Source organism: Cetorhinus maximus, chromosome 14 (genome assembly GCF_964194155.1).
Source record: "Cetorhinus maximus chromosome 14, sCetMax3.hap1.1, whole genome shotgun sequence".
Taxonomy (NCBI): Eukaryota; Metazoa; Chordata; class Chondrichthyes; order Lamniformes; family Cetorhinidae; genus Cetorhinus; species Cetorhinus maximus.
Window position 1 is genome coordinate 58,436,611 of NC_135892.1, and position 17,922 is coordinate 58,454,532.

A 17,922-nucleotide genomic window follows, 5' to 3' on the forward strand; every position below is an offset into this window, starting at 1 on the left:
TGCGCAAGGGAGGCTGGGGGGGATATTCATGAGTCATTAGCAATCATTGAGATGGAGACCTTGAAAACTGGGAAGCTACTATTAGACTGCAAACAAATTGTGTTGCTGCCTATATTTAAAAACCCATTGGGCTAATTTCTATTCATTGTAAAAATAAAGGAATTAATGATCAAGTAAACTCGAGGATTATCTGAATTACAATAACCTAGTAAACAGCAGTCAGCAAGGATTCAGAATGGGAACAAGCTGCGTGGCCAATTTCCTTGATTCCTTGGAGAAGGTGATGACCTGTGAATGGAAACAATCCCATAATTTAATGTACCCAGACTTCCAAAAAGTACTTGGCAAAGATCTACATAAAAGGCAGTTAAAATCAAACCTGTGGAGTGTCAGGATAAATACTGTGAATGGATCAGAAATTAGTTAGAGAGAAAGGGTAGAAAACTGATGTGCAGTGATCAGAGGAGCTATAGCAAGATTTTAGGTAACTAAGCATAGTGATTATGTTACTATACGAGTAATTTAAAGGCCTGGACTAATGCTCTGGAGATATGAGTTCAAATCCCACCATGGCAGCTGGGGAATGAAATTCAATTAACACTTTAGCTCTTGACGCCAACCGGCCAGGTGGCAAGAACTAATACGCATGCACATTCAATCTGCACTGCATCTGCTGGTGCATGCACAGTTTCTGCCACCTGTGATGTCATTGGCATGCATCTGTCAGCTGGTGTCGGTACTGGTTTGCACCTGCACCATCCAATGCGCTAGTGGGCTGAGGTATTGCTGCCTCCCACCACCCTCTCCCCTCCCTCCCTCCTCCATCCATCCAGTGTGCCGCTGGCCTGAGCCCACGCCACGTCTTACTCACCACCCCTACCTGCAGCACCGGTCAGATACAGGGGAAACATCCTGTACATTGTCCCATCACACACATTCAGAAAAGATACAACAGGGGTTAGATACAGAGTAAAGCAGCACGTTGTCCATTTGGGAAGAGGAGTTGGCATTGTTTGCAGTTTCCAGTTAAAACAATTTTTTTCAGCTGAGATATTTTTCCACCATTTTTGATGCAGGCAGCTGCCAGGGACCTCATGATGTCACTGGCACAGCAACTACATTTGTGGGGTATGCACCCTCTGCAGTTACAGTATCACCAAACTCAGCTTTCAATTAATTAAATAAATCTGGAATAAAAATTAGTCTTCGTAATGGTGACCATAAAACTACTGGATTGCTGTAAAAAAAAAATCACTAATGTCCTTTAGGGAAGGAAATCTGGTTTCCTACCCGATCTGGCCTATATGTGAACGTGTTTGACACTTAACTGCCCTCTGAAATGGCCCAGCAAGTCACTCAGTTGTATCAAACTGCAAAGAAAAGGTTGAAGAAGAGAAAAAAGGACAGACCACCTGGTATTGACCTAGGCATCAGGTACAACAAAGGTGCAGCCTTCACAATTGACCCGACAAAGTCCTTCTCACTAAAATCTGAGGGCCTATTTCAAAATTGGGAGAAGCATCCCATGGACTAGTAAAACAACAACCTAACAGCCATACTCTCAGAATAATACCTTACAGCCAACATTCCAGACTCCTCCATTACCATCCCCAGTATGTCCTGTTTCAATGACAAAACAAACCCACCAGAGGTGGTAACACAATGGCATACAGTCAGGAGGAAGTGGCCCTGACTCCAGGCCACATGATGTCTTATGGCATCAGGCCAAACATGGACAAGGAAACCACTCGCCGATTACTGCGAACCACTCTCCCTCAACTGATGAAACAATATTTTTTTTATTATTTCAATGTGTGAGCATTGCATGGCAGGCCAGCATCTATTGCCCATGCCTAAATGCTCTTGAAAAGATGGTGGTGAGCCGTGTACTTAAACTGCTGCAGTCCATGTGACGTAGGTATACCCACAGTGCTGTTAGGAAAGGAGTTCCAGGATTTTGACGCAGCGACACTGAGAGAATGGCGATATAGTTCCAAATCAGGATAGTGTGTGGCTTGAAGGGGAACATGCAGGTGGTGGTGTTCTCATGCATCTACTGCCCTTGCCCTTCAAGGTGGTAGAGGTTGCGGGTTTGAAAGGTGCTGCCGAAGGAGCTTTGGTGAGTTGCTGCAGTATATCTTGTAGATGGTACACACTGCTGCCACTGTACATCAGTGGTTGGAGGGAGTGAATGTTTAAGATGGTGGGTGGGGTGCCAATCAGCAGGCAGCTTTGTCCTAGATGGTGTCAAGCTTTTGGAGCTGCACTCATCCAGGCAAGTGGACAGTATTCCATCATACTCCTGACTTGTGCCTTGTAGATGGTAGACAGGCTTTGGAGAGACAGGGGGCGAGTTACTTAGAACCATAGAACACTACAGCACAGAAAAACAGGCCATTTGGCCCTTCTAGTCTGTGCCGAAATATTATTCCGCTAGTCCCATTGACCTGCACCCAGTCCATAACCCTCCAGACCTCTCCCATCCATGTATCTATCCAATTTATTCTTAAAACTTAAGAGTGAGCCCGCATTTACGTCAGATGGCAGCTCGTTCCACACTCTCACCACTCTCTGAGTGAAGAAGTTTCCCCTAATGTTCCCCCTAAACCTTTCCCCTTTCACCCTAAAGCCATGTCCTCTCGTGTTTATCTCTCCTAATCTAAGTGGAAAGAGCCTACTCGCATTTACCCTGTCTATATCCCTCATAATTTTGTAAACTTCTATCAAATCTCCCCTCATTCTTCTACATTCCAAGGAATAAAGTCCTAACCTGTTTAATCTTTCCCTGTAATTCAACTCCTGAAGACCCGGCAACATCCTAGTAAATCTTCTCTGCACTCTCTCAATCTTACTGATATCCTTCCTGTAGTTAGGTGACCAGAACTGCACACAATACTCCAAAGTTGGCCTCACCAATGTCTTATACAACCTCACCATAACATCCCAACTCCTATACTCAATACTTTGATTTATGAAGGCCAGTATGCCAAAAGCTTTCTTTACAACCCTGTCTACCTGTGACGCCACTTTCAGGGAATTATGTATCTGAACTCCCAGATCCCTTTGTTCCTCCGCACTCCTCAGTGCCCTACCATTTACTGTGTATGTCCTACCTTGGTTTGTCCTTCAAAAATGCAACACCTCACACTTTTCTGCATTAAATTCCATCTGCCATTTTCTGGCCCATTTTTCCAGTTGGTCCAGATCCTTCTGCAAGCTTTGAAAGCCTTCCTCGCTGTCCACAACGCCTCCAATCTTAGTGTCATCAGCAAACTTGCTGATCCAATTTACCACATTATCATCCAGATCATTGATATAGACAACAAACAACAATGGTCCCAGCACAGATCCCTGAGGCACACCACTAGTCACAGGCCTCCAGTCTGAGAAGCAATCATCCACTACCACTCTCTGTCTTCTCCCACACAGCCAATTTCGAATCCAGTTTACAACCTCTCCATGGATACCAAGTGTCTGAACCTTCTGAACTAACCTCCCATGTGAGACCTTGTCAAAGGCTTTACTAAAGTCCATGTAGACAACATCCACAGCCTTTCCTTCGTCTACTTTCTTGGTAACCTCCTTGAAAAACTCTACAAGGTTCGTTAAACACGACCTACCACACACAAAGCCATGCTGACTATCCTTAATCAGCCCTTGGCTGTCCAAATAATCGTATATCCGATCTCTCAGAACACCTTCCAATAATTTACCTACTACTGACGTCAGGCTCACTGGCCTGTAATTACCTGGTTTACTTTTGGAGCCTTTTTTAAACAACGGAACAATATGAGCCACCCTCCAATCCTCCAGCACCTCACCCATGGCTAAGGACATTTTAAATATTTCTGGCAGGGCCCTTGCAATTTCTACACTAGTCTCCCTCAAGGTCCGAGGGAATATCATGTCAGGCCCGGGGGATTTATCTACCTTTATTCGCTGTAAGGCAGCAAGCACCTCCTCCTCTTTAATCTCTATATGTTCCATGACACTACTGCTTGTTTCCCTTCGTTCCTTATACACTATGCCAGTTTCCTGAGTAAATACTGATGCAAAAGAACTGTTTAAGATCTCCCCCATCTCGTGAGGCTCCACACATAGACAACCACTCTGATCTTCAAGGGGACCAATTGTGTCCCTTACTATCCTTTTACTCTTAGTATACTTGTAGAAACCCTTCAGGTTTACCTTCACATTATCTGCCAAAGCAACCTCATGTCTTCTTTTTGCCTTCCTGATTTCCTTCTTTAGTATTTTCTTACATTTTCTATACTCTACAAGTACCTCATTTGCTCCTTGTTGCCTATATCTGCTGTACACCTCTCTCTTCTTCTTAACCAGATCGCCAATATCCCTTGAAAACCAAGGTTCCCTATGCCTGTTAACTTTGCCTTTAATCCTGACAGGAACATGCAAACTCTGCACTCTCAAAATTTCGCCTTTGAATGCCTTCCACTTACTGAACACATCCTTGCCAGAAAACAACTTATCCCAATCCACTCTTCCTAGATCCTTTCTCATTTCCACAAAATTGGCCTTTCTCCAATTTAGAATCTCAACTCGAGGACCAGACCTATCCTTATCCATAATTAACTTAAAACTAATGACATTGTGGTCACTGGACCCAAAATGTTCGCCTACACATACTTCTGTCACCTGACCTGTCTGGTTCCCTAACAGGAGATCAAGTATTGCATCCTCTCTCGTTGGTACCTCTATATATTGATTTAGAAAACTTTCCTGAACACATTTGACAAACTCCAAGCCATCCAGCCCTTTTACAGTATGGGAGTCCCAGTCAATATGTGGAAAGTTAAAATCTCCTATCACAACTTCCTGTTTCTTACATCGGTCTGCTATCTCTCTACAGATTTGCTCCTCCAATTCTCTTTGACTATTGGGCGGTCTATAATACAACCCTATTAGTGTGGTCACACTTTTCCCGTTCCTTAGCTCTACCCATATGGCCTCTGTAGACGAGCCCTCCGGGCTGTCCTGTCTACGCACAGCTGTGATATTTTCCCTGACTAGTAATGCCACTCCTCCCCCTTTCAGCCCTCCCCCTCTATCACGTCTGAAACAACGGAACCCCGGAACATTGAGCTGCCAGTCCTGCCCCTCCTGCAACCAAGTCTCACTAATAGCAATAATGTCGTATCCCACATGCCAATCCACGCCCTAAGCTCATCTGCCTTTCCAACAATACTCCTTGCATTGAAATAGATGCACCTGAGAACATTTCTATCACGTACAAACCTTTGATTTCTGTCTATACATGCATTCCTCGCTTGACCTTTATCCTCCTCCACCTCACTATCTGCTCTAACACTCTGGTTCCCCTCCCCCTACGAATCTAGTTTAAACCCCCCGGAGCAGCACTAGCAAACCTACCTGCAAGGATGTTAGTCCCCCTTCAGTTCAGGTGTAAACCGTCCCGTCGGAACAAGTCCCACCTTCCCTGGAACAGAGCCCAATTGTCCAGAAACATGAAGCCCTCCCTCCTGCATCATCTCCTTAGCCACATATTTAGCTCCATTATCTTCCTATTTCTAGCCTCACTAGCACGTGGCACGGGTAGCACTCCTGAGATCGCAACCCTGGAGGTCCTGTCCTTCAACTTTGCACCTAACTCCCTAAACTCACTTTGCACAACCTCCTCCTCCTTCCTATCCACGTCATTGGTCCCTACATGGACCACGACATCTGGCTGCTCACCCTCCCTCCTGAGATTACTGAGAACTCGATCCGAGATATCGCGGACCCTGGCACTAGGGAGGCAACAGACCATCCGGGATTCTCGATCTCTCTGACAGAAGCTCTTATCTGTCCCCCTAACTATCGAATCCCCTATCACTACTGCTCTCCTCTTTTCCCTCCTTCCTTTCTGAGCTGAGGGTCCAGTCTTGGTACCAGAGACGCGACCACTACAACTTGTCCCTGGTAGGTCGTCCCCACCAACAGTATTCAAAACGGTATACCTATTGTTGATGGGAATGACCACAGGGGTGCTCTGCCCTTTCTGTCTATTCCCCTTCCCTCTCCTGATAGTCACCCAGCTACCTGCCTCCTGACTTATAGGGGTGATTGTCTCCCTGAAACTCCTGTCTGTTACTGCCTCTGCCTCCCGTATGATCCGAAGTTCATCCAGCTCCAGCTCCAGTTCCCTAACTCGGTTTGTCAGGAGCTGTAGCTGGATGCATCTTTTGCAGGTGTAGTCATCAGGGACAATTGTGCTGTCCCAGACTTCCCACATGCTGCATTCGGAGCACTCGACTGCCCTAACTGCTGCCTCCATTACCTACTCCTAATTTAATTAAAGGAACTTACCTGGCCTTACCTCACTGGCAGCAAGCTCGTCCTCAGCCTCTGCTCGCTGAAGCCTCTCGAGCCAAAGCCTCAAAGCTCCACTCCTTCACTGGGCCACTCACACACTGGCCGCCCACACGCTGGCCGCTCCTCTTCAGCTTCCCCTCCTTTTATTTTCAATCTCCCAATCACCTCTCCTCTCGCGCTGTTTTCAATCTCCCCACTTGCTGCAGAATTCCCAGCCTCTGACCTGCTTTTGTGGCCACAGTATTTATATGGCTGGTCCAGTTCAGTTTCTGGTCAATGGTAACCTCCAGGGTATTGATAGAGGGGGATTCAGCAACGGTAAATGCCACTGAATGTCAAGGGAAGATGGTTAGATTCTCTCTTGTTGGAGATGGTCATTGCTTGGCACTTATGTGATGCAAATGTTACTTGTCATTTACCAACCCAAGCCTGAATGTTGCCCAGGTCTTGTTGCATATAGACACAGATTGCTTCAGCAGCTGAGGAGTCACAAATGGTGCTGAGCATTGTGCAATCATCAGCGAACATCCCACTTCTGACCTATTATGGAGGGAAGATCATGATTAAAAGATTGAAGATGGTTGTGTCTAGAACACTGCCCTGAGGAACTCCTGCAGCAATGCCCTAGGACTAAGATGATTGACCTCTAACAACCACAACCATCTTCCTTTATGATAGGTACGACTCCAACTGTTAGAGAGTTTTTCCCCTGATACTTATTGACTCTTTTGCTAGGACTCCTTGGTGCCACACTCGGTCAGGTGCTACCTTGATGTCAACAGCAGTCACTCTCACTTCACCACTCTTGAGTTCAGCACTTTTGTAAATGTTTGGACCAAGGCTGTATTGAGGTCAGGGGCTGAGCGGCCCTGGCGGAACCCAAACTGAATGCCACTGAACAGGTTATTGCTGAGTGAGTGCCGCTTGACAGCACTGTCGGCGACCCCTTCCATCACTTTGCTGATGATCGAAAGTAGACTGGCAGGGCGGTCATTGGCCAGATTGGGTTTGTTTTACTTTTTGTAGACAGGTCATTCCTGGGCAATTTTCTACATTGCCAGGTAGATGCCAGCGTTGTAGTTGTACTGGAACAGCCTGGCCAGGGGCATGGCTAGTTCTGGAGCACAAGCCTTCAGTACTATTGCCAAAATGTTGTCAGGGTCCAACGTCATTGCAGTATCCAGTGCCTTCGGCTATTCCTTGATATCACATGGAATGAATCAAATTGGCTGAAGACTGGCATCTGTGATGCTGGGGACCTCAGGAGAAGTCAGTCAGCAATGGATCATCCATCTGGCATTTCTTGCTGATGCTGGTTTGCAAATACTTCAGCCTTGTCTTTTGTCTGATGTGCTGGGCTCCCCATCATTGATGATGGGGATATTTGTTGAGCCTCTTCCTCCAATTAGTTGTTTAATTATCCACCACCATTCACGGCTAGATATGGCAAGACTGCAGAGCTAAGATCTGATCAGTTGGTTGTAGGATCGCTTGGCTCGGTCTACTGCATGCTGCTTCTGCTGTTTAGCATGTACATAGTCTTGTTGTATAGCTTCACCAGGTTGGCACCATGTTTTTAGGTATGCCTGGTCTGTTCCTGGCATGCCCTTTTGCACTCTTTTTTGAACCAGGATTGATCCCCCAGCTTGATGCCATGCCATGAGTTTACAGAATGTGTTTGAATGCAATTCTGCTGCTGCTGATGGCCCACAGCACTGCATGGTGGCCAGGTTTGAGTTGCTAAATCTGTTCAAGATTTATCCCATTTAGCACAGTAGTACTGCCACATAACACAATTGAGGGCATCCTCAATGTGAAGTCATAACTTTGTCTCCACAAGCACTGTGCAGTGGTCATTCCTACCAATACTGACAAGGGCAGATTCATCTGCCACTGGTAGATTGGTGAGGATGAGTTCAAGTAGGTCTTTTCCTCTTGTTGGTTCCCTCATCACCTGCTGCAGAACCAGTCTACAGCCATGGCCTTTTGGATGATTGCAGAGTGTTCAGTTCCACTCACAATTCCTCAGATGATGATGCAGGCCATGCGCACATGCAGCAACGTTCAGGATTGGGCTGATAAATGACAAGTAATATTCACACCATTTAAGTGCCAGGCAATGGCCATCTCCAACAAAAGAGTGTCTAACCATAACACCTTGACATTCAAAGGCATTATTACCATTGCTGAATCCCCCAACGTCAACATCCATTGACCGAAAACATAACTGAACCAGCCACATAAATACTGTGACTACCAGAGCAGGTCAGAGGCTGTGAATTCTCCAGCAAGTAATTCACCTCTTGATTCCCCGAAGCCTGTCCACCATTACAAGTGTGATAGAATACACTCCATCTACCTGAATGATTACAGCACCAACACTCAAAAAGCTCGACACCATCTAGGACAAAGCAGACCATTTGATTTGCACCCCATCCACCACCATAAACATTCACTACCTCCACCATAGATGAAATATAGGTGCATTGTGTACCAACTGGCCACAAATCTATGACCTCGAACACATAGGAAAACAAGGGCAGCAGACGCTATGGACACCACCACCGGCAAGTTCCCCTCCATTCTGAATTGGAAATATATCACCATTCCTCATGGTAACTGGATCAAAATCCTGCAACTCCCTCTCCAACAGCACTGTGGGTGTACCTACACCACAAGGACTGCAGTGGCTCAAGGCGGCGGCTCACCTTCACCTTCCCAAGGGCAGTCAGGTTCCCTAGTAGAATTTGGAGTGGGATCCAAAAGTAATGTCTTCAATCTTCCCAATATTTAATTGGAGGAAGTTTCTGCTCATCCAGTACTGGATGTCAGATAAGCAGTCTGATAGTTTAGCAACAATGGAGGAGTTGAAAGAGATGGTAGAGAGGTAGAGCTGGGTGTTGTCAGTGTACACGTGAAAACTAACACTGCGCCTCCGGATGATGTTATCAAGAGGCAGCACGTAGGTGACAAAAAGGAGGGGGCCAAGATTAGATCCTTGTGGGAAACCAGTATGGAATGGCTGGGTGCACTGTGCACATCAACTGCTGAAAAACTGCACCTGAGCTAGCCACTCCCCATTAACTATAATACTAGCCTTAACCAATAGCATAGTCAATTTTGTAGGTATGTCCTAACCACAAAGAAAAAGATAAGTCTAACTTGATCAATGAATGCCCTAATATCTTCCAACTAATTTTCAGTGAAGTGACAGGAGTCATCAATACTGCCATTAAGCAGCAGTTCAGTACTGTGATGCTGAACAGATCACCAGTAACCTGTTCACTGATACTGAGTTCAGGTTCCACTCGAACTACCTGGCTCCAGACGTCTTCACAGCCAGAGCAAAGATGAAAATAGCTTCCCTCAACATCAAGGCAGAATTTGGCACCAAGGAGCATCCAGGAGATTATGGAGGCCTTGTACGCAACAAGAAGTAAGAGGAGTGAACACCTGGCCTTTTCAGATAGCAGGTACCATGGTGTAGGGAGCCTACAACAATATGTGGCTCTGCAGACACCACATCTCGGTGGGGGGTTGTTCCACATTGGCAAGTAACTTTCATGCCATACAAATGCCAGGCAATGGCCATCCCCAACAAGAGAGAATCCAACCACCTCTCTTCAGCTCTGAAGAGTCGTACGGACTTGAAACGTTAACTCTGTTTCTCTCTCCACAGATGCTGCCAGACCTGCTGAGTTTTTCCAGCATTTTCTGTAATATTGTGAAATGTTTATCACAAAAAGGATGGCAATCAGTTGTTTAAATGTGGCACAGATGGGGAGATGTAGAGCTTTTTTTTTGCAGTGGATCTCTAAAATGTGCACACCTGGCAAGTAAAACACTGGAGTTTCACTGTCGAATTGCACACAAGGCCTTGAGATTTCTGTTGCAGTGTTTTGATGCAGGCTTCATATTTTTTCATTCTACTGCTACGACTGATGCGAGTGAATAATGTACTTTTAATTAAAGCATTTGAGTTCTGCTGTTTGGGGAGTCTAGGTTTAGGTCATATAGTCACAAAATTAGAGCCAAATGTTTCAGGAGTGAATTTGGGACATTTCTTGACACAAAGGGTGGTAGAAGTGTGGAACTCTTTTGCACAAATGGAAAATTGATACTAGATAAGCTGTTAATTTTAAAACTGAGATTAATAACTTCGTGTTAACCAAAGGTATTAAGGGATATGAGGGCAAAAGTGGGTATATTTTGTAAAAGGCAGATCATGCTTGACTAATCTAATTGAATTTTTTGATGAAATAACAGTGAAGGTTGAAGAAGAGAATGCAATGGATGTTGTCTAAATGGATTTTAAGAAAGTGTCCAACAAAGTACCACATAAAAGGTTTGTTAACAAAATTGAGGCTCATGGAATAGAAGGTGTCAAATTGGATTTTTTAAAAATTAGCCAAGGATAGAAAACAACGAGTCGTGGTGAATGGTTATTTTTCACTCTGGAGGGTGGTACTGTGGTGTTCCTCAATGGTCAGAGCTAGGATCACTGTTTTTTTTATTATATATAAATGACTTGAGTCTTGGAATACAGAGTACAATTTCAAAATGTGCCAATGATATCAAACTCGGAGGAGTGCCAAACAGTGAAGAAGATATGAATTGCCTGCAACATAACATAGATAGACTAGCAGAATGGGCAGGCAAGTAGTGGCAGATTGAATTTAATTCAGGGAAGTATGAAGTTATGCATTTTGGCAGAAGAAGTAGAGAAAGCCAATACAGACTTAATAACACAGTTCTAAAGAGTGTGCAGGAACAGAGGGACCTGGGCCTGCATGTGCATCAATCTTTGAAGGTGGCAGGATATATTGAGTGTGTGGCTGGAAAAGGATATGGGATCTTGGGCTTCATAAATAGAAGCATTGAGTACAAAAGCAGGGAAGTTATACTGAACCTTTATAAAGTTCTAGTTAGGTCCCATCTGGAGTATTGCATCCAGTTCTGGTCACCACACTTTAAGAAGGATGTGAGGGTCCTTGAGAGGGTGCAGAAAGATTTGCTAAATGGTTCCAGGGATAACAGATTTTAACAATGTTAGGTTGGAAAAGCTGGGGTTATTCTCCTTGGAGCAAAGGAAATTTGAAAGGCGATTTGATAGAAGTGTACAATATTATGACAGGTTTAGATAAGGTAGACAAGGAAAAAATGTTCCCATTGGCTGATAGTAGAAGGAGTAGGGAACACAGATTTAAGATTTTGGGCAAGAGAGGCAGGAAGGATGTGAAGACGACCTTTTATATGCAGCAAATGGTAACGACCTGGAACTCACTGTCTACGAGAGTGGTGGAAGTGGAAACAATCAATGATTTCAATTGGAAATTAAGTAGACAATTAAAGGAAATAAACCTGCAGGGCTACTTAGATCCAGCAGAGGAGTGGGGTTGGATTTCTCCAAGGAGAGCCGGCATGGACTTGATGGGCTGAGTGGCCTCCTTCTATAAATTACTCTATATGAAATAAGGTCATAGATCAGCCATGATCCGATCAGCTTTGATCTCACTGAATGGCAGAACAGGCTCGAGGAGCTAAATGGCCTAGTCCTGCTCCTTTGTTCCCAAGTTAGAGCCAGACCCCTCCATGCTCCCTGACAGTGACAAGAGGCTCTCTGGTAGGCCTGCCAATACACCAAGCATTTCTGTCTGCACGCCCATCAGCCTTTTCTTGTACACTGCCCATCAACATCCTCTTCTGAGTCCTCTGCAGCAGAACTCAACTGCAATCTCACCCTCCAAGGAAATAGCACTCGCACTACCCTACCCCCTGGCCTTGCTGCAGCCCACTTGTGCCCAGTGACTCACCATGTATAGGTCCCACCTCTATACTACCCTCTAAGGCGATACAGTGTCAGCATCTGAGTTTGAGACTGTGAGGGACAGATCAAGTGGCAGAGATTCTTCTTCACAGATGTGCTTTTCTTCTCACCCTTTATCATCACACATCACTGGTTAGCCAGACGGCAGGCCTTGAGTATCTGAAAGCATAAATGCACCAGGGATTGATTAGGGTGAAAGAACTGGTAGGGGGAGTAGAAAGCAAGAGGTGTGTGATTACGTCATCTACAGCTTGTATTTCATACCAGATTACGGGATGAGGGTGAATTGAAATTTGAGAAAATGTGTAAGCAAGAAACACACCATTATCCTGGATGGCTTCAGCAATGTCGGCTGCAACAGCCTCGGTGATGGCTGTGCCAATAATGTGGAGCACTGTCTCATCCAACAGGGTGAAGGGATGCAGTTGTACCTCCCCCCATCTGCTTGTTTTTTGCTGCTCCCTCCTGGTTATGTGCCACCTTGTCCTGCGAAAGAGAGGGAAGAGTATCAGTGAGTGTGTTGCAATGTGTTTGGGTCATGTGTCTGTCATAGCTCAATAGCTGACAGCATGCGGAAGCTGCGAGATGTGATTGTAAGGCTTGCAACATTGATAAATGTGTTAGGGTGAGGTGGAGTTACCAATATTAGGCATGAGCAATGATTGCTAGAGATGCTTGAAGGGTAAGTGATGAGGGTGTGGCACGTTAAGCAAAGTGTGAGGTTGGTGGTGCAGTTGGTAGGGTATGGCATTTGAGGATGCAGTCACTGACCTTGACCACTCGAGCTAGGTCACTGAACTTTCTCCAGCACTGTATCCAGGTCTTCGGGGCCAAACTTCAGGATTGAGCTCTGTGGTTACCTGCTGCCATTCACTCCTATGTGCTTTTCTGGAGGGTCTCCTGGCTCTTTGTGGAAAAATGAGCTCTTTCCTCCTTTCCACTGTCTGCATTCAAGTCTCCAGCACCTTATTAGGAGAACCTCGGGACCCACTCTCTGGCTTGATGTCACATTTCTGATTTATTCCTGCTCACAAAGTCTCTCCCAGCCACTCCCCGCCCCTGCTACTGCAGCCAGAATCCGCCTTCCCATTAAGAGGTGCAGGCTGGCTTCAAGAAGTGCAAGTTAGCTTTTATTGGTGTTATCCTCATACAAACCTGGGCCCCTGCTGAGTGTGCAGCCACTCAGCAGTGTGTTTAGCGTTGAGCTGCACACAACATTCATGGAGATGAGCAGGCAGCACAAAGTACAGGGTAATCGCATATTATAATTTCCAGGTTCACTAACGAGCTTTGTCCAATCTTTAGCCCCTAACCTCTTCACCTCAGTGAAGGGCCTCATGGCTTTTCCCAAAACAAAAGGCTGGCTACCTTGTGTAGCCTTGCTGTTTCGATAGCTCCTTAGTCAGGAATTTATGTCCAGGTCTTAAAAGGCTTCTTTGCTCCTTACACAGGTGATGGCACATTCTGCCAATCGGCTGGCCAAAGGTTAAATCTCCCATACAACATCTTTCCTGTACATTGCACCATCAAGACAGACGCAGTTGGGTCAAATTTCAATATTCATTTGTAAAGGCAATTTTCTGCAAAAATCACTTAAAAGTGATTCTTGACGGGCGCAGTTACGAGATGGACTTCGTGTGTGTGGAGAAAAATCTTGCTTGCCTGTCAAATGTTAGAACAGATGTAGTGAAACTGTCCTATACCTATTTCAAACATTTTAAAATGTTGTGTAAAGCACAAATGGAGGAAATCACCGGTGATCCAGTAATCCACTGAATTACACTAAATATTGTCACTTATTCACTTACTTCATTACTTAACTACTAGCCTGCCCACAAAGTCTCTTTTTTCTTTTAATTTTAATTTAGAAATTACTTTAACTTTCTAGTAAATAGCCTGTCATTAGTTAAAACAGGAACTTTTCACATATGTACTTAAATTAAAATAAAAAACTTTCATTCAGGTCTTTGCAGTTTTAATAGATCCAAGCCTGTGGAAGAGGTAAACAGACAAGATTCTACTTCAGTGAAAGCAACTATTTGATATAAGCATTCTTAAATAACAGAAAGTACAAGATGAACCTAGATTATTTACCTTAATATGTTTCACTCCACAGCTAACAAGTCTGTTTGGCTGATGTGGATCCCAAGCAACATCAAAGATCTGTAAACAGATAGAATACTTCTTACACTTCATGCTCAGCCTAATTTTGGGAAATATCATTCCAAAGGATTATATATAAACTGTCCAAATCTGAAAAATCCAGCACTATGTTCACAATTTGTACACAACTGCAAATGTCTAGAGAATAAATGAATACTTTAAATAGGCAGGATTGTAACCGTCAATTGGCTTATTAAAAATTATAGAAGAAAACCAATTTTAGTTGTGTTCCATCGCTAATAGCGGGCCTCCATGATTGAGTGTTGCATCATGCTGACAGGAGTCTTCATACCACATCCAGCTATCAATAGTAGGTCTCTACAGTTCCCAACCTTTACTGGAATGGCTGATTAATCTCTCAAGTGCTGCTGATGGCCACTTGGGAGTAACAGTCCCATATGTGCAGTTCACCATGCATAGCATATGGCTCTTATTTGCAATCAAACCACGTTGTCTAGGTCCTGCTGGTCTCCCTATTATTTGGAATTCACTGCTTTATGGGAGGTTGTGAGGATGACAGCATCAGTGGCAACAAATAGCTGGAAACTCTCGAGTGCTGAGAGAGCAACTGGAGGAGTGAGAGCAAAACACAAACTGGGGAGGGAGGAATGAGAGAATATGAAACAAACTGGGGAGGGAGAGAGAGAAATACAAACTAGTGGAGGGAGAGAGAGAAAAGCACAAACTTAGGGTGGTGGGGGGGGTGGGGGGGAAAGAGGGGAAGAGAGAAACTCAAACTGCAAAAGGACAGTGAGAGATACACAAACAGGGAGTGGGAGAGAAAAACAAAGTGGAGGGAAGGAATGAGAAATATAGACTGGGGATGGAGAAAGAGAAAAACACAAAATAGGGGAGGGAGAACGCAACACAAACAAGGGAGAGTTCATGGCGGCCGATGATGTGCATTGTTATATGATGTATTCTTCTGGCATCAGGCAGCTTTGTTGCTACTCTCTGACTTCTGTGCTAGGGCACAGTAGGGCTCAACACACAGAGGACGCAGGCAATGGCCATCTAATACACTAAAACAAGCAACAGCAGCAGCCTGTCCTCACATCAACTCCAGGCGCAGGAGGAGCAACCCACAGATGTGACTGTAACCAAGCACGTAAATGCATAGACAAGTGCATGGGTTTCAATGGTGATAATAATCTGTTAACAGCAAAAGTGTTTAATGTTTAGTGAGAGTTATAAAAGAGTTGCCTGAGCAAGCAGGGAGGTTCTGATAAAGGCCCCAACTTTCTTGTCCAACACACAACTTTTGTCAGAAGTCTGAGTCATTACCTCTGTGCATCCCTTCATTCCCTTCAGGTCCCCTCAAAGTTCTCCCCCCTATCACTCCTCCCTCCCTGTATTAACCTTTATTGTTATGGGAATTCTCCCCCACCCCCAACCAATCATATTCAAGTCCCCTCCACATCACTTTGGAGGTGTCAGAGCCAAGACACAGAGTGGCCACACAGTTCAGCGATGCCTCCCTGCAGACTCTCCTCCAGGCTGTCAGCGAACAGCAGGAGGTGCTCTTCCTGAGCAACGGCAACAGGAGAGTCTCCAGCCTGAACAAGGCAGCCTGGACGGGGATTGTAGAGGGCATTAGCAACCGGTCCAGTGCAGGAAAACGGCCAGTGATTTCACTCAATCCGTCCAGATAAATGACACGATGGCATGGGATTGTCTCTCATGTGGGCATTCAGCTGTATATTTGTGCTAGTGTGCAGCTATGCTAGCTGGGTGAATTCGTGATGAGCCTCAGAACCACACAGCCAAAATGGGTTTTTTTATTTGTTCATGGCATGTGGACGTCACTGGCTAGGCCAGCGTTTATTGCCCATCCTTAATTGCCCTTGAGGGAATGGTGAGCTGCCTTCTTGAAACGCTGCAGTCCATGTGGTGTAGGTAACACCAACAGTGCTGTTAGGGAGGGAGTTCCAGGGTTTTGACCCAGCAACAGTGAAGGAATGGCAATATATTTCCAAGTTAGGATGGTGAGGGGAACTTCCAGGTGGCTGTATTCCCATCTGTCTGCTGCCCTTGTCCTTCTAGATGGTAGTGGTCATGGGTTTGGAAAGGTGCTGTCCAAGGAGGAAGGTGAGTCCCTACAGTGCACCTTGTAGATGGTACACACTGCTGCAACTGTGGTGGAGGGGGTGAATGTTTGTGGATCGGGTGCCAATCAAGCGGGCCGCTGTGTCCAGGATGGTGTCGAGCTTCTTGAGTGTTGTTGGAGGGCAAGTGAAGAGTATTCCATCACAGTCCTGAATTGTGCCTTACAGATGGTGGACAGGCTTTGGGGAGTCAGGAGGTGAGTTACTCGCCACAGAATTCCTAGCCTCTGACCTGCTCTTGTAGCCACAGTATTTATATGGATAGTCCAATTCTGGTCAATGGTAAGCCCACCAGGATGTTGATAGTGGGGGATTCAGCGATGGTAATGCCATTGAATAACAAAGGCGAAGGTTAGATTCTCTTTTGTTGGAGTTAGTCATTGCCTGGCAATTCTGTGGCCGGAATGTTACTTGTCAACTGTCAGCGCAAGCCTGCATATTGTCCAGTTCTTGCTGCATTTCACATGGACTGCTTCAGTATCTGAGGAATTGCGAACGGTGCTGAACATTGTTCACTGATGATTGCACACCACCATTTCTGACCATATGATGGAAGGAAGGTCATTGATGAAGCAGCTGAAGATGGTTGGGCCTAGGGCACTATCCTGAGGAACTCCTGCAGTGATATATTGGAACTGAGATGATTGACCTCCAACAACCACAACCGTCTTGTGCTAGGTACGACTCCAACCAGCGGAGAGTTTTCCCCCTGATTCCCATTGACACCAGTTTTGCCAGGGCTCTTTGATGCCACACTCGGTCAAATTTGGCCTAGATGTCAAGGCCAGTTACTCTCACCTCACCTCTGGAGTTCAGCTCCTTTGTCCACGCTTGAACCAAGGCTGAAATGAGGTCAGGAATTGTGGCCCTGGCTGAGCATCAGTGAGCAGGTTATTGCGAAGCAAGTGCTACTTGACAGCACTTAACCCCTTCCGTCACTTTACTGATGATTGAGAGTAGACTGATGAGGTGGTAATCGGCTGACTTGGATTTGTCCTGCTTTTGGGTACAGGGCATACCTGGGCAATTTTCCACATTGCTGGGTAAATGCCAGTGTGATAGCTGTACTGGAACAGCTTGGCAAGGGGCGCGGCAATTCCTAGAGCAAAAGTCATCAGTATTTTTGCCGGAATACTGTCAGGGCCCATTAGCCTTTGCAGTATCCAGCACCTTCAGCCATTTCTTGATATCATGCGGAGTGAATCGATTTGGCTGAAGACTGGCATCTGTGATGCTAGGGCCCTCAAGAGAAGGCTGAGATGGATCATCCACCTGGCACTTCTGGCTGAAGATTGTTGCAAATGCTTCAGCCTTATCTTTTGCACTGATGTGCTGGGCTCCCTCATCATTGGGGGTGGGGATATTTGTGGAGCCTCCTCCTCCAGTGAGTTGTTTAATTGTCCACCACCATTCACGACTGGATATGGCAGGACTGCAGAGCTTAGATTTGATCCATTGGTTGTGGAATCGCTTAGTTCTGTCTATCACTTACTG

The 17,922-nt window shown here is 45.5% G+C and overlaps 1 protein-coding gene across 1 annotated transcript in view; it reads right to left on the bottom strand.

Moving 5' to 3' along the window:
• Positions 1–17,922, bottom strand: part of LOC144689682 (echinoderm microtubule-associated protein-like 6) — a 693,547-nt gene that overhangs the window by 584,748 nt on the left and 90,877 nt on the right. Inside the window, exon 4 of the mRNA XM_078556972.1 lies at positions 14,255–14,323. Within this exon, the coding sequence (XP_078413098.1) occupies positions 14,255–14,323 (69 nt within the window). The remainder of the gene's footprint in view (positions 1–14,254; positions 14,324–17,922) is intronic.